The sequence below is a fragment of the Tachysurus fulvidraco genome, chromosome 4 (assembly GCF_022655615.1).
Source record: "Tachysurus fulvidraco isolate hzauxx_2018 chromosome 4, HZAU_PFXX_2.0, whole genome shotgun sequence".
Taxonomy (NCBI): domain Eukaryota; kingdom Metazoa; phylum Chordata; class Actinopteri; order Siluriformes; family Bagridae; genus Tachysurus; species Tachysurus fulvidraco.
Window position 1 is genome coordinate 14,999,406 of NC_062521.1, and position 16,803 is coordinate 15,016,208.

General features: G+C 36.7%; 1 protein-coding gene across 4 annotated transcripts in view; it reads right to left on the bottom strand.

Moving 5' to 3' along the window:
• Nucleotides 1-798: 798 nt before the first annotated feature.
• The window catches only part of golga7bb (golgin A7 family, member Bb), a 16,883-nt gene continuing 878 nt past the window's right edge, over nt 799-16,803 (bottom strand). The window contains exons 2-5 of one of the 4 annotated variants that reach the window (XM_047812852.1): nt 11,280-11,405; nt 10,046-10,207; nt 7,959-8,060; nt 799-6,604 (exon numbers count right to left, since the gene is read on the bottom strand). In XM_047812852.1, the coding sequence (XP_047668808.1) occupies nt 6,521-6,604; nt 7,959-8,060; nt 10,046-10,207; nt 11,280-11,405 (474 nt within the window). In that variant the 3' untranslated portion in view covers nt 799-6,520. The remainder of the gene's footprint in view (nt 6,605-7,958; nt 8,061-10,045; nt 10,208-11,279; nt 11,406-16,803) is intronic. The other 3 variants (XM_047812851.1, XM_027141867.2, XM_027141865.2) reach the window with 3 other exon arrangements.

The following is a 16,803-nucleotide window of genomic DNA, read 5'->3' on the forward strand; positions in this document are numbered from 1 at the left end:
AGACCTCTTGTGAGATCATACTGTACTGTATGCTGGTGTGGTTGGCCCTGGGTTCCTCCTAGTGCAAGACAATGCTAGACCTCATGTGGCTGGGGTGTGTCAGCAGTTCTTGCAAGACAAAGGTATTGATGCCATGGACTGGCCTGCCCGTTCCCCAGACCTGAATCCAAATGAGCACATCTGGGACATCATGTCTCGCTTCATCCCCCAACGCCACGTTGAACCACAGACTGTCCAGGAGTTGGCGGATGCTTTAGTTCATGTCTGGGAGAAGATCCCTTAGGAGACCATCCGCCACCTCATCAGGAGCATGCCCAGGCATAGTAGGGAGGTCATACTGGTACGTGGAGGCCACACACACTACTGAGCCTCATTTTGACTTGTTTTAAAGGACATTACATCAAAGTTATATCAGACTGTAGTGTGTTTTTCCACTTCAATTTTGAGTGTGACTCCAAATCCAGACCTCCATGGGTTAATAAATTTGATTTTCATTGATAATTTTTGTGTGATTTTGTTGTCAGCATGTAAAGAACAAAGTATTTAATAAGACTATTTCATTCATTCAGATCTAGGATGTGTTGCTTAAGTGTTCCCATTAGCAGTACTGTAATATATATATATATATATATATATATATTAGTTTAAAAATATTCTGCATGGAATAATGAATCCTCTACATTTATTATTACAGTTATTTTCTGCAGAATATACATTTTTAGATAGTACAGATAATTTGAACACTGGAATTTTTGAAAGTTTTGTAAAAAATACTTTCTATATGTCAAAAACTTGGGAAAAATTTGCAATTAAAATTAAAAAATGGGATATTCTTTTATGTACTAATATTTACACATTTTCATTAAAGGTGCCAAACATTTCAGAGGCTTAGGTTGTATCTACTGTATGAATTTACCAAGTCTGATGTGTATTTGGACATGGGAGAGAGGAATAGTCTCGATCATGTATAAAAGAGAGCCTTTTCTCATAGAAACAGAGCCACTGTTGTGTAACGGAGCAGTAAAAACACTGGAAGCTCTTGTTAGATGTCCTAAGATCCAGTTGTGACCTTTTGCTACAGGTGTGTTGTTCCTATTAGAAAACCCAAATGTGTTTCTTTAGGGTCACATGAGGCTTATCTCTATAAAGCTTATGAGAGGGCTCTGACTGATGAGTTGCTTTGTATTTTTCACTTTCTTTCATTCGGAACATCAAGGACAGCACAACTCCCTGTCATAACTATTTAGAGTAAGTCACCCCAAAGATTTAATCTCCATGGTAATGTCAAATCACTTTAGTTCTTCTTGCCATTGCAAATGCATTTGAAATTTTCCTCTAATTACACTAGAGCCAGGTGAACATCCTCTGAGTCAGTGTTCTGGACTAAAAACAGCTAAAATGTCGTCATTTTTCAGAACAAATAGCAGCTACTAATGCCAAAATTATAGAAATAACCTTCAAGCCCTGGCATAGCATACATAACTGTCAGACCAAGGACAATATAATTTCCTCTGAAAAGGAAATACATCACTTCCTCCCTCCCCGATAACTGTGCTTAATGCCAGGGAGAAGAGACACGTTTCATTTTGGGGTTGGTTCGATTCTACCTCGAGACCTCTTGTCTATAGTGTGAAAGTGTCCGTCATTACGAACAGAACAATTTGAGTAAAATTCAGTTTGGTTTTTCTCTATAAGATGCTTTCTGTTCTTATTCTAGACAGGATCATAATCTACACTGAATCATATATAGTATCAACAATCAGGTTTCTCAAGGTTTAAGAAAAATATGCTTATGTTTTTATGAATAATACTGAAGGACTTAAATCCAAGACTCAGCTCGAGTCCTAAAGTACTACTCATAAGACATAAGCATTCTGGTCTTGGACTCAAATCTGGTCTCAAAACATTTTCTGTATTGACTTAGACTTGGAATTATTGCCATTTGTACTTGGACTTGTCTCTGTCTTGGCCACTGGTCTCAATAAATATGGACTTAGTCTTGATTATAAGTTTCTGTAAATAATTTTTATGTCTTTTCTTTCAGTATGCACAAAGTTTACCAAGAAGTAATTCCTTAGGAAATTCTAGGAAATATAGCTTAATCATTTACACTGTGCATGAATTAAGCCAACCAGCCAAAAAGGAACTGACGATTTTCAATGCTGATCTTGACTCTCACTTTCTTGTTCTCAGTTTTTTGGTCTTGGCCCTTGGCCACCTTAAGACTTGAGGTGCATACCAAATCTAATACTTTATTCTCTAATGCATTATTCTACTCTCTATTTTGTCCAAATATTGTGAGTAGTCTGACCACTCTAAAAATCTCAACAAGAAAAAGTGCACTTAAATACCCAGATGATGAAGGTATTGTGGAAGTGTAGCATGGAATGCTGGACACTTCATGTTCATGCTAGATGAGAGCACTTCACTCTAGATGTGAAAAAAAAATTCAAGATGTAATAAATATTCACCATATTCTGCATTATATAGGTTTTACATCATTTGCCATTGACTGGGAAACAGCTTATAATTAGTTTTTGAATACTATTCTTTGATACACAGTACATACTGTAGTAAAAGTGTACATAGTGAGGTATGCCATTTGGGATGCAGCTTTCGTCTTAACTCTGTTTCAGGTTTAGTCCTATATACAGTACATTTACATTTATAGCATTTAGCAGACAACCTTATCCAGAGTGACTTACATAGATCTCATTTATACAACTGAGCAGTAGAGAGTTAAGGGCTTTTTTCAATGGCCCAAGGGAAACAGCCTGGCAGTGGCGTGAATTGAACACGATACCTTATGACATTTTTCAATAAAAGACAAATGTCAGTCATTTTTCAGACATTCACTCTGTATTTTGGAAATCAAAATAATTTAGCATTTCAATCAGATATAAAGTTTTTGTGACTCATTTTACAATAAAAAAAACCCCAGAAAAGAACAACATTTTGCTACTTCAGAAATCGGAAAACTATTATATAGAGAGAGAGCAAGTAAACTTTACAAATTAAATCCTTAATAAGTAAACATGCAAAAATACAATGCGCTCCATTACTGTATATCATACCGACACCCACAGTTTAAATTATAAAGTGAAATTTGATATTTTGTGTTCAGGTTAATTTTTCTAATTACTGAACATTTTTAATTAGTGCAATTTTTTCTCTCTTAAAATTAGCACCTGTACAGTTTGTATTTTTTAAAATGTTGTATGCCTTTGGGAGAATAACTGAGTCACTTATATCTAATAAGACAGAAGATCCTAGAAAGATCTTTGTCCACTACATTTAATTGTCAATTATATATTAGACTATATATAAAAGCAGTTATAGAGTTAATTTGGACTGCAAAAGAAAAATAAGAGACTGAAATGTTTTTAAATTTCTTAAGGGTGTCGATAATTCTGACACAAAAATATTTTTTTGTGATTTTAAGTTGTTTAAATTAGATTTTTTTGGTAAAACAAAAGTTGTGTATAAAACAGTAATTCATGTTTGAAACTTTATTTTGTGAAATATACCAATAATTGAGGAGGGTACTGTATATACACACACCTGTGATTATACTCTCACTTTACACATGTAAACACATAATTAGCTTCTCTAGAACAAGCACAGGGAAGACCCTTTCTCAACTATAGGACAAAACAGTTTTCACTTGGCTACTGAAATGTCTACTAGCCCAACAGAAGGTTTCTCATGCGTATATAGTGCAAGTCATGTATTTACAGCCAGCTTGCTGGCTACCAGTTGCTCAGCACCAGGTTGGGTGTCTCCATAGTGATGAAACATGAAAGCAGCAAGCACAGAAAGGTGCACACTAGAGCACTAGACATCCAATGGCAAGCTTTAAGATGAGCACTGGCTTGCCATGAAGTCTTGGTTTAAAAAAGATCAAAAGCCAGTAACAATAGGTAAGGAATACAAACTGGGCTTTAGGGTATACAGGTGAGAAATAAAGGCAATAAAGAAATGAACACCAGAAATGTGATATGTGAAGAAACATGTACTTAATGTCCTGAGGTAAACATGATATCATGATTTTTCTTGTACATCTGTATCAAGGTGGCTTTATGTGCAGCTCAATTATGTATAATGCATGTGTATATTTCACAACGTTATGAACTTGTTCCTGGCAGATAATGCTACATTTGGAGCAAAAGAGAGAGAATTACATTTCCCAACAAGAGGCTGAGCCTGAATGTTCATTCATTCATAAAATTCACCTCCAGTAAACAAGTTTTACTGGTCAGGGTGCTGGTGGATCTGGAGCCTAAAATGGGAACTCTGGGTGTAAGGCAGGAATACCTGCTGGAAGGTCAGACATTTGCAAGTCATTGCACACATACAACATATTAATTAGTACCTAAGTGAAATTTAGCACAAACAAAATAAACTAATAGTTAACTGGGAAGGGGGAATAAACTCTAGAACCTGGAGGAAATCCGATAGGGACAACATGCACAAAAACTCTACATAGACACTCAACACAGTCTGAGCTCTGAGATGCAAATGTTATCCATTTTGACACCATTTGTAAACAGTATAGTTACAGTGCTTTCATCATCTTCAATAAAGACATGGTTTAACCAACAAAGAAATTTAATGCAGGATATACTGTATGTGACTACCAAAAAATTTTTTATAAGCATTAACTTCAAGGCCATGGCTTTTGTACTATTTGATTAAATCATAGGTAATTACAATTAAAATGTACTCATATAGTCACCCTATACTCACTGTTGTTGCCGTTTTCCTTGTCCTAGCCTTTAGATTACATATTCAGCTGTTCTTCTTAGGATCTCCTGGCACAACTTTTCAGTTGTACATCATTGAATATAAGACATCCAGGCCAAGACGTACCAAAGATACTGATTGTCATGTCTTACAGATGTAATTCTTTCTATGTAGCTTTTGTTATTTAAAATGTTTACCTGCAGGGTATTGTTCCAGTATTGATGTGGAACATACTATAGGTCTTCAGTAAACTAAAGATTGTTATGCTAAATTGCCTTTGGTACAAATAAGTGTGTAAATAAGGACTCTGGATTCACTGCAACACTGAGTAGGATAAAGTGTTTACAAAAGATGAAAAAGTGAATGAATGAATGAATGAATGAATGAATGAATGAATGAATGAATGAAAATTAAGTTACATGCCATTCATTTAGGAATTCATATTCTGAATGGATCTAATTACAATATTTTTGGGCAAGCTATATAACCAAATAAAGAATTTGAATAGAATGCTCAACAGTCGATGGAGAACATCTCTGATGCAAAGTTCTGTTACATTTGCCTTATCAACTTCTCTTTTAAATATGATCCGACTAAACAACTGCTGTTCATATGACAAAACCCTTGTGCAATGTCTGGCAAACATTTTCGATTGTGTTCCAGATCCCAATACCTATAAATATCAAATGCCTATCAAATCTTAACCCATTTTGACTCTGATGTATTTCATTGTTTTATGCAGGAAGTAAGTATGTGTAAATCACAATATCTTTATGATTGTTTTCAAGATTAAGCTGCTGAGTATGCATAAAGACATACATAAGATGCTATGCAAGTTTCAGCTTGGAGCCATCATTGGTACAAAACAGACCAAGACTGAAACCTTACACATGAGGCAGCTGTTCTGTTAGGGAATTCATTTTAAGCAGCTGCTGATTCAGCTTCCTCTGAATTTTATCAGCTAAATACAGCTTATCTGATGTCCAAACATACACACACGCACACACACACACACACACACACACACACACACACACACACACACACACACACACACACACACACACACACACACACACACACACACATTCATCAACCTCAGCTCAGCGGACAAGCCAAAATTACGAGTTCTTTCATCTTATGGAGACAAAAAGTCCTCGATGGGCTAAAGCTCGCTTGCATACCCAATGAGCTGAGACGCTGAGAGAACTTGATCCACCTGGGCTCACTGCCCACACTACAGAACAGCAAACCACTGAGCCACAGGTGAATGGCAGAGTTGGCCAAATGAACAGAAGCCTCAAGCACTGCACAGGATCAGTAATGGCAGTGAACTGTGGCAGTGCTTCTCAAAGAAGACCAGACAGAAGAATGAGGAGAGCTTGGCAATCATCCAGCACTCAATCCAGATGCCAAATGCATAACATGTCCAACTGACAGCAATATAGGTGCTTTACTTAAAGAAATATTTTAAGTAGTAAATATTTTATATGTAGACTCCTGCTCTCTATTTCGGCATTTGTGGGACATGGTGTATGGAGCTCAGATATCATGAGTGTTGCTAATGGAAACACAGAAGACAATGTAAGCATGCGAGTGAGTGAGGATTTGTGTGCATACTGTGTGAATTACTATGTAACAGCAAAGAGAGATGAGGAGAAATAAGTGGCTTTGACATTCTGTTAATTCAGAATCTGGTGCTCTCATGTTTCAACATGTGAATCTTGGTGATCCCTTTGGCCCCTCGGTACCCGTAACCCTGGTGCTGCTCCTCCAGTCACCGAGCACTGCTGCCAGACACTGAGCTGCCACTTGAACTGGAGCCGGTGGAGCTGCGATCCTCAAAGACAGAGATTTCTATCTGAACCATTGCAGTCAAGGATTTTAACAGCAGATACAGAACTCCATGACCTTTCGTAAATGCTGAATGTGCATAATATGCAATAAAATTTGATTTTATTTTACATTTGATGATTGATATGTTAATATATTAATAACAAATTGTCAAATGATTAAATATAAGTAAGTAATAGAACACAACAGGGTGTGCTGTTACAGGAAAAATAATTCATGCAGGGTCAATGTACAGTACTGTAAGAGAGTTTTGTTCCTCTTATACCACCATTTATTTATTACAAATGTATTATTATTGGTCATGTTTTATATTCACCAATTATAATAATGAATAATAATAATCAACATTATCAGTTAAATAATCAACATTTAACAGAACACCTTATCAATGATTTTTATGTCAACAAGTATTAGATTATGTGGATCATCTGCTATTTACAGCTATAAAAACTTTCAGAAATCATCCTCAAATAAATCAGAAATTATTAGATGTACTTATATTGATGTGTCTTACTTCAGAGCCCTGTGATGAGTTGTTGGTGGACAGTGTGGAAATTCCTACATTAGACAGATGGAACTGTGGATAGTCGAAGTGGCAAGACTGTGCTTGATGGTCCACTGGAGTGACTGTCATCTTCTGACAAAAATCACCCCAAATTACACAATTTCAAATAACGTTTCTTGATGGCTACTAGCGCTTTTTGATTTGAAAACTCTACCGCAGGTCATATATCCAAGACCTATGGCACATAAATAAGAAAGATCTGTTTGCACAATGCATAGTAAAAGGGAAAATCCAAATAATTAAGTTATTAAATTAATTCAATTCATTTTTTTTATTTGGTGATGTACTACTAAATAAGGATAATCTTATTAAGGATTTTTTTTAAAGCATAAATAAGTAACATTTATTAAGTTTGAGTCAGTCTAGAGTACAGTCTCTGTACAAATCTCAACATGACTCAAAGGGTATCTAAGCCTGGATTCTTATCAAAGACAGTGTAGTTCATTCTAGCAAAACCTTTAAGCAATCCTAGATAAACAGCTTGCCTTTGCAGATCAAATCTTGTAATCATGTAATCTAAAGATCTTGAAGATTTGCATCGCATATAATCAGAAACTCCAGGTATTCATTATTCAATGCCTAGACTCCTGTAACTCTCCTCTGCTCACCCTATCAGCTTACGCTGTAAAAACATTGCTGATGATCCAAAATGTAACAGCATGTCTGGTCTTCAATCGACCAAATGTACATAATACATCCTTTTCATCTCAGTCCACATTCTCATAGAAGCTGCTTGCATAAAGTTCCAGCCTTTGATGCTTTCTATGAGATAGCCAGATAAATATGTAAAGGATATCACTCTCATGCCCCTCTCAATAGGGTCAGTGATAAGAAGTCCTCGGGGTGCATAGATGTTCTCATTCTGCTCCTGAATATACATGGAGATCTTCTTTAAGACCTGCATAGACATGGGAAGGACATGATAAATTAGTTAACTAAATCACACAATAGAAATGCTTTACAGGAAAATATCTCCATGGAAGATGTGATATGGTTTTCATGGAGCTTAGGAGAGTTAAAACATTGATGATACACACATGCAGTTCATCACATAATGAAGGATAATTCTATCAAAGTTTAAATGATTTTAATACTGATAAAATTGGATTAAAGCAAATCAGAATATAACTTTTAGGAGAACTATTTTTAGCCTTGTTTCTAAGAAGAACTGTAAGCATTTTTTTGCACACTAAATTGGTAGCACTATTTAAACAATACTAAAGCCTAACAAGAGCTTGGGTTAATGTCTGTGTCGATTGTTGCATGTTGGTTTCTGTATTTGTGTGCATTAGTGTTATCAGTTGGTATTTAAAGGCACTTGGATTGAACTGTCCTGCTTTATGCCTTTGCACCATGGTAGGATAGGGTTAAAGCAGTTATTGAAGATGAGTCACTGAATGATGAATATAGCCTAATGAAGGCTTGTTTTAGACTGCTTTAGCATATAATTTTTAATGCTGCCTGCCTGTTGCTTTCCTACTGCAATGAGATGAAACTATATGGTGTGCTTTTTCACTTTACATAATCAGCTGTGAAAGAAAGCAAGGTGCTAATGTGGAGGTACAAAGCAAAGTTATTTTTAACCGGTCTAATGAGTTTAATGAGCATGAACTAACTTTGCACTGAATTCATCATGAGAACCATGATGTACATCTGAGCTTTGTCCAGAGACTAAAACAATTAATGAAATGAAATTCTAAAAAAAAACTTCCAGTTCTATGAGATTCTTCAACACCTTTGTTGAAACCATTGGTAATTTTTTCTGGGTGAAAGTTCTGTTTTAAAGCACACCATAGACATGACAATACATGACAATATAAAAGTTGTCACTTTTTAATCTCATTATTACTTTACATTAAATTCTATTAAGATATGATTACTTTTTTCCCATATATTTGCTTTTGCTGTTCTGTCTATTTCTGCTTCTGTTTATTCTGAAGTAAAAAGATTTTCTGCCAGTATAAAAACAGACACTATGTTTCATGCATGTGTTGATAAACCTGATTAAATACTAAATTCTTATGCTAATCTTCTACTATTCGATGAATAAGATTTGAAGTTTAGAAGAAAAAAAATTGTACGTTTATACATTAAATCGACTCGTTCTTTTCCTTAGTTTCTTTGACATGTGCTCAGTTGTTTGACTTTGATGAGGAAGATGCTTATCAGGGTAGCTTTATGCGTACGTGCCATCTGTCCATGTCTATTCACTTGTGGCATTCTGTCAGCTAAAGCAGCAACAAGAAGAATCTTCATGGGTGGCAGTTTTATTATAGTTTATTTCTAAAGTGCGTTTGTTAAGCAATGTACTGCACTGGTTAATGAGATTCAGCTGATGTGAAAATCAGGACAAACATAAACAAGAAGGCTTCTGAAATTTCCAAGCAAGAGAGAGGAGATGAAAGAAAGAGGAACAAAGGCTTGTAGGAACAGTATGTTTATTTCATATTTCATAAGGAGCAGGTAAGGCAGATCTGGACAGGTTAATTAGCTGCCTTTTAGAATCGGCCATGGCACAGAACTCAGAAATTGAGGTGCAGCCACTGGCAAACAGGTGCAAGCACTTTAGCTTGGAGTCACAATATGAACTTGTAAGTAAATGGATGCATCTGTAAGCATGGCGGATCTGAGTACATCAAACATCAGAACATCTTTTGACGTGCTTTCCTAAACAATTTCCGTCTGCTCTTCTGAATACATGTGTGGTCACACTTGAATGAGGTAGCACGTCAAAACCAAAATTCAATCTTTACAAGAACATTGCAAGCTTTAAATGACCGAGGTATCTCTTTCATCAAAGCTGGCTATGTGTAAGGACTTGAGCAGAAAGATGGTAACTGCTGATTGTGGAGTAAATGGGTAAAAGGAAGTACATCTTGATACCTTCTCATATCGTGTCTCCATGCAGAGGAATATAATGTAAGCTGACACACAGGCCAAGCAGCCCTCCAGGTAAGACTGACCGCTGATTTTCTCGGCCTCTGCGTAGTAGTTATTGAGCGTCTTCACTGTGTCCTCAAACAGGGTCCGCTCGATCTGCAAAAACAGCCAATTCATTAGTAAAGAAACATGTGCCGATACATCTCAAGCCTCAACCTTCCCCCTTCCTGCACTACTGTTAAAATCAAGTCCAAGTACTACATGAAAGAAAGAAAGAAAGAAAGAAAGAAAGAAAGAAAGAAAGAAAGAAAGAAAGAAAGAAAGAAAGAAAGAAAGAAAGACAGACACACTGACACAACCTCTTGAGAATGTTTATGTCAAGCTACATGTATCTGCTGATGGCCAAAATAGTAATAATAAACCTTTCCTGCAGTCATTTTTGTTCACACAAACTGGTAACTATAAATCTTCCTGAGCAGCTATTTTGTGTAATTCTGTCTGGGTGTGGAGCATTTATCATCTGTCATATTTTATGAATACTTCAGTGTTTTTAGTAATATTTCAGTGTCCAGTGTTGACATGTGTAAAAATCATCTAGCTTGTAAATATCATTCATCTTTCCTGTAGTTGCTACAGTTGAGATACTATTAGACATTTAAAAGACAGCGTCATTCCCATAAAAATGGATAATGGGATACATTAACCACATGCCGGTGTGTGCATTTCTCTTACTGCCTAAAATGCATGGAGACACTTTTTTCATTCATTGAACATTGCCTGAGACATCAATTATCTCACTTTTACAATGTTGGCTGCATTTTGTTCTTGTAACAGGATTGAAGTGAAAGTAACTAGGATAAGGATATTTTTAGAATGATTTAATATACAAAATGTGCTTAACTAGCATCCATGCTTATGCATGTGGACCATGTGACCATGTCAATATTAGAATACTGCAAAGTCAATATGCATTGTTCAGAACCTATAATGGATGACTCATGGAAAAGCCTCAAGGATTAGATGCTGAATAGATATGCAAATATTAATTCAAGAATAATTCAATGTTTTTAATAATTTTAATAATTTAAAGACAGAGATAGTGCGCACATCAGAGGCAAAAACCTGCAATTTTCACATTTTTTATGTTTTAGGTTCTTTTTAACAATGCACATTCGTTACACAAGAATACGTATGTTTTCTTTTCTTTTTTTTTTAGTCTCCTCTTTGATCCACCCACCCTGTTGCTGAGTTCTGCTGGAGGTTTGGTGTGGAACTTGCAGATAGTGCCCTCGCTGTAGTCTCTCTGAATGAACACCTTGGTGGCTAGTGAGGCAGTATGCCTCAGATCCTGAAGGTTTTGGAGCTACAAAATACAATAAAATTTACATTTATTACACATGTAAGCACACAAAGTACAAATGTGAACAATGCAGAATTATAAATGTTTTCTCTCTGAGTGTTTACTGGTATTCATAATAATTATACGGGTTTCTTGAGCTAGTAACAATTTGAAAAATGTCTGAATGTGTATTCAGAATTCAGACATAAAATCTAATCCATTAAAGAAGCAGAGCGATTTCATAAAAGTGTGCTTCAGACACTGAATTATACACCTATGTATAAAGGCCAGGATGTAAAAGAAACTAATATTTCCAGCACTGAATTATTCCACCAGTGATGGCTGCAGGCAAATTTGTATAATTCCCTAAATTAGGTATAAACTGTATAGAATGTCTTATTTTCAAAAGTGAGCATCCCGTCCTGCACATACACTATTACAGCATTCCACCTTTACTAAAGAATGAATTAAACAAAACAAAACAAAAAAACAAATGTGATGTAACTAGTGGTGCTGATATATTAAAAATGTGGTAGCCTAGTGGTTAAGGTGTTGGGCTACCAATTGGAAGGTTGTGAGTTTGATTCCTACATCAAGCTGCCACTGCTGGGCCCCTGAGCAAGGCCCTTAACCCTCAATTGCTCAGTTGTATAAAAATGAGAAAATGTGAGTTGCTCTGGATAAGGGCATCTGCTAAATGCTGTAAATGTAAAAAGACCTATGATCGTTGATTTAGTGCAGATTTGATTTTTAAACTTGAACATGATCTTTTCTTGAACAAAGATGAACTGTTCCATATTCATTGTGCAAATATAAAAAAGGTTACATAGCACCATATGCTCATCTTGTGAGTAGAACCACTTTTAACTACACATAAGTTCTTAGTTGAAGTATTATTGCACTTACAGTACAAGCAATGAAATTAGTTCAATGCCTTGCTGAAGCCCTGGTATATAATCCCTACCATCCCCTGGTATATCATCTCTTTTATCAAATTGTTTAATGAGTCAGCTAAGAGCTTGCCAAAATTAATTCTTCTGTTAGGCCTGGATTCTCTCCCTGTACTGTCTGCATTCCAGATCAGCTTAATGGATCAGATAAAGAAATGTTTTTTAATAGATGCCTAAATCAGATTAAATACACACTCAGCCATAAAAAAGGGATTTTCTAAGCTGTGTAGGCTAGATGACTTTGAGAAACTGGTGTTTGAATGTGCTGGCTATAAATGTTATGTTCTTGTGTGTTTTACAGGTCACCCATTTACCAAGCATTCAGCAATCACAGACTGGCAAAGTTCATGCTGAAGCCAACTGAGGGTAACGTATCTCTAACATTACATTCTTCACATAACTATTGCTGCCATCAATCTTTAGCGAGGTAAGCACTGTTTCCTTAAATGTCTGGAAGCCACAAGTGTTGGTCATATAGAAAGGAAGCTCTGTAGATTATCTATAGCAGCAGTATGCAACAAGAGCACTGGGGTGAATGATACTACATATTATAGTGTTCATATGCAATTCCTGGTTGATTCCAGACTACTGGTTTATTGTAATGCATTACTAGGTGGTTGTCCTGCATCTTTACTAAATAAGCTACAGTTAGTACAAAATGCAGCTGCCAGAGTTCTCACTAGGACAAGAAAGTATGACCATATAACCCCAATTTTATCATCTCTACACTGGCTACCTGTTAAGTTTAGAATTGATTACAAACTGCTGCTACTTACGTACAAGGCTCTTAATGGTTTAGCTCCCGTGTATCTAACTAGTCTTCTAACACGTTACAATCCTTCACGTGATCTGAGATCACAAAACTCAGGACTTCTGGTAGTTCCCAGAATATCTAAGTCTACTAAAGGTGGTAGAGCATTTTCTTATTTAGCTCCCAAACTTTGGAATAGTCTTCCTGATAGTGTTCGGGGCTCAGACACACTTTCCCAGTTTAAATGTAGATTAAAAACTCATCTCTTTAGTCAGGCGTACACCTAATACATCCCATAATATTGTGCACTATTACATCAGACTTGCAAATATTATGAACAACAGCTACGTTAATCCCTCTCCACTGCTTCTCTCTTTCTACCCATCCCGAGGCATCCAGAAATTGTACTAGCTCCGATTGTCTTCCGTGCGATGAAGATTTTGGACCTCCACTGATGAAGCCGACTCTGTGAAAATCCTGAGGCATCTAGACTGTATATTTATAATCACACCCTCCAGTGTCACCCATATGAGGATGGGTTCCCTGTTGAGTCTGGTTCCTCTCAAGCTTTCTTCCTTTTATTCTAGGGAGTTTTTCTCAGAGTTGCTCATTGAGGATAAATACCTACACATTTAAATATATCTAATATTAATCTGGGGGGCAGGGTGGCTTAGTGGTTAGCACGTTTGCCTCACACCTCCAGGGTTGGGGGTTCGGTTCCCGCCTCTGCCTTGTGTGTGTGGAGTTTGCATGTTCTCCCGTTGCCTCGGGAGTTTCCTCCGGGTACTCCGGTTTCCTCCCCCGGTCCAAAGACATGCATGGTAGGTTGATTGGCATCTCTGGAAAATTGGCCGTAGTGTGAGAGTGTGTGTGCCCTGTGATGGGTTGGCACTCCGTCCAGGGTGTATCCTGCCTTGATGCCTAATGACACCTGAGATAGACACAGGCTCCCCGTGACCCGAGAAGTTCGGATAAATGAATGAATAATATTAATCTTGAATTTTGTATTCTATTAATCTTTAAATTATTCTTTGTATTAAACTTTGTTCTATGTTTGTGTTCTGTAAAGCTGCTTTGAGACAATGTCAATTGTAAAAAGCGCAATACAAATAAACTTGAATTGAATTGAATTCCTTGTTCATCAGTAGTCGAGAATAAACAATTTTTCCATTACCCTCTTGATCTGTTAGAGATTATTTTTCACAAAATCTGATTATTAAAAATATTAAAAATAACTGATTATTTTTCTTCTTTCTTAGCATCTTCTATCTGTGTGTGTTTCTATGACTTTTTCCACTCTCAGCCCTACAGTGAGTAGATCTAGCTCAGGAAAAATTCTTATAAAATTATCAATGTATGAGGGTTTGCTAAGAATAGCACAATGCACAATGTAGAATTGTGCATTGCTAAGAATAGCACAATGCACAATGTAGAATTGTGCATTCTCACCTGAGCAGGCGTTATAAGCCATTCTGGGAAGATTCATACAAAGTAGCACCCTGTAAGAATGAACTTTTAAGCTGTAGTCTAGTTTCCTAAGTTAAAATCCATTGACTGTCTGAACAGTCACAGCAAGTTTCAGTGCAATAAACTACACAAACTGTGTGCTGCAGTGTGAGAACCTGCGTTGTGAGGTTTCATACAGTGTGAGCAGATTTCTGATGCAGTTTTTCACCGTCATGTTGAGAGACCAAGTCAAAAGAGCCTTTGAGAAACCCTTCTGTACTAAGTGCACCCTGCATCCAGGTTAATGGGGCTGGCTTTCTAAAGTTGCAGAAACAATAGTTTCTGAATTGTGGCAAGAATAAAGTGAAACAGTCTGAAGCCTAAAAGGCATCTCATGTGTCTTTCCATCCATAAAGTGCAAGAATCTTATCCACTACTAGGCATCGTCTCTGTATACTATGTGTGTGTGCATATACTACATCCTTTTTTAAAATAGAACTATTGGGCAGCCTTCAATAGTCTTTTTATTTCCTCTCAATGAACTTAATCAAACAATTATTGCTTATGAAACTAATTCAAAGCAGGCGAAATTCCCCACATGCACAGTAATGCAGCCTTAAGCCTAATGAATTCAATAACATGGAGTGGTTATAATGCTCTCTGTCATGTAACTGTGGAGGTAAATCTAGGACCTCTTCATTTACTAATGTAAAACAAATTAGTTGATGATGCAGAAGAATACCAAAAACATGTACAGTAGTGTGAAATGATAAGGAAGCACAGACAACTAGAATTAGAAACAACTTAGTGTGTTTCAAATAAATGCAAGATTAACCAGTGGATTGAAGCAGGAAAAACTTGGCGCATACAAATCATGCACTGAAATATGCATTGCAGCAAGATGCTGCATTGCAGATTGTGAGATACTCTATTAAAAACTGCATTGACATGGAGATAATGTGGGATGACAAGACCATTACAAGCCTTAAGGCAAATTGTGACAGTATTGTTTATGGCAGTTCAGCATTTTTCCAACAAATATTTGCTTGCTTTGAGCTAAGAGTGAACTTGAAGGCATGAATGCACACATCTTCAATTGTTCATCTTTAGCAACTGCTTTATCTTCGTCAGGGTTGAGTTGGATTCTGGAACACTGGGATTATGGCCAGGAAATAGGGCCTGGATGAGGTGCCAATCTTTACACACATTCACACACACTTCACACCTACAGGGTCACTGCTTCAATCCTGAGGCTTGATTATTGTCCGTGCAGAGTTTTACAGTTCCGTCCCATGTTTGCTCAATTTTTCCCTTTGTTATCCAGTATCCTCCCACCATCTAAAAACATGCAGGTAGGTTACATATCTGAATGTATGTATGCATGGTACTCTCCAATGAACTTGGGTCCAGTGTCATTCTGGAAAAGGATAAAGTGAGTATGGAAGACGAATGCATAAATATACAATCAAATGAATGAACATAAAAACAAGTTTGTGGATATATAATCAGCCATCAGCAATATCTTAAGCTGGCATGACCAAAAGCTTTTGGACACCTGATCATCACAGCCCTATGTGGGCCTTCCACAAACTTTTTCACAAAAAATTATTATTGTAATATGTATTATTTTTTCACAGAAATGTATAAAATTGTATAAAATGTATGCTTTGTATGCTGTAACATTTAGATTTATATTTATCAGCAGTGGTAGCTCAAGCATTCAAGGCTCTTGGTTGTTGATTGTCAGGGTTCAAGTCCTAGCACTGCCAATCTGCCACTGTTGGGCCCTTGAGCAAGGCCCTTAACTCTCGATGCTCCAGGGGCACTGTATCATGGCTGACGCTGTGCTCTGAACCCAACCTCCAAACTAAGTGCGACAAAAGAATGTAATGTACTTGTGACAAAGAAAGGTTTCTTTCTATCTTTTATCTATGTCCTTTCACCGAATCTAAGGAGTTCAAACCTGTTCCAACTTGACAATGCCCTGTTCACAAAGCAAGCTACAGGAGTACAAGGTTGGAACAGAAGCACTCCTGTGGCCTACACAGAGCCCTGAGAAGTTTTATGCACGAGTCCAGAACAGCTCTTGATCAATGTGGAACCTAACACTAAAGGCAACTTAATAATAAGTTGGAAATGGGATTTAATTATTAGATACAAGTGAAGATGGGTTACTATCAAATCCAAACACATGCCTAAACATAAATACTTTATTAAGCAGCTAGCTTGCAGGGATAAAATTTAGATTCATCTAATTGAAACTTACATGCACGTA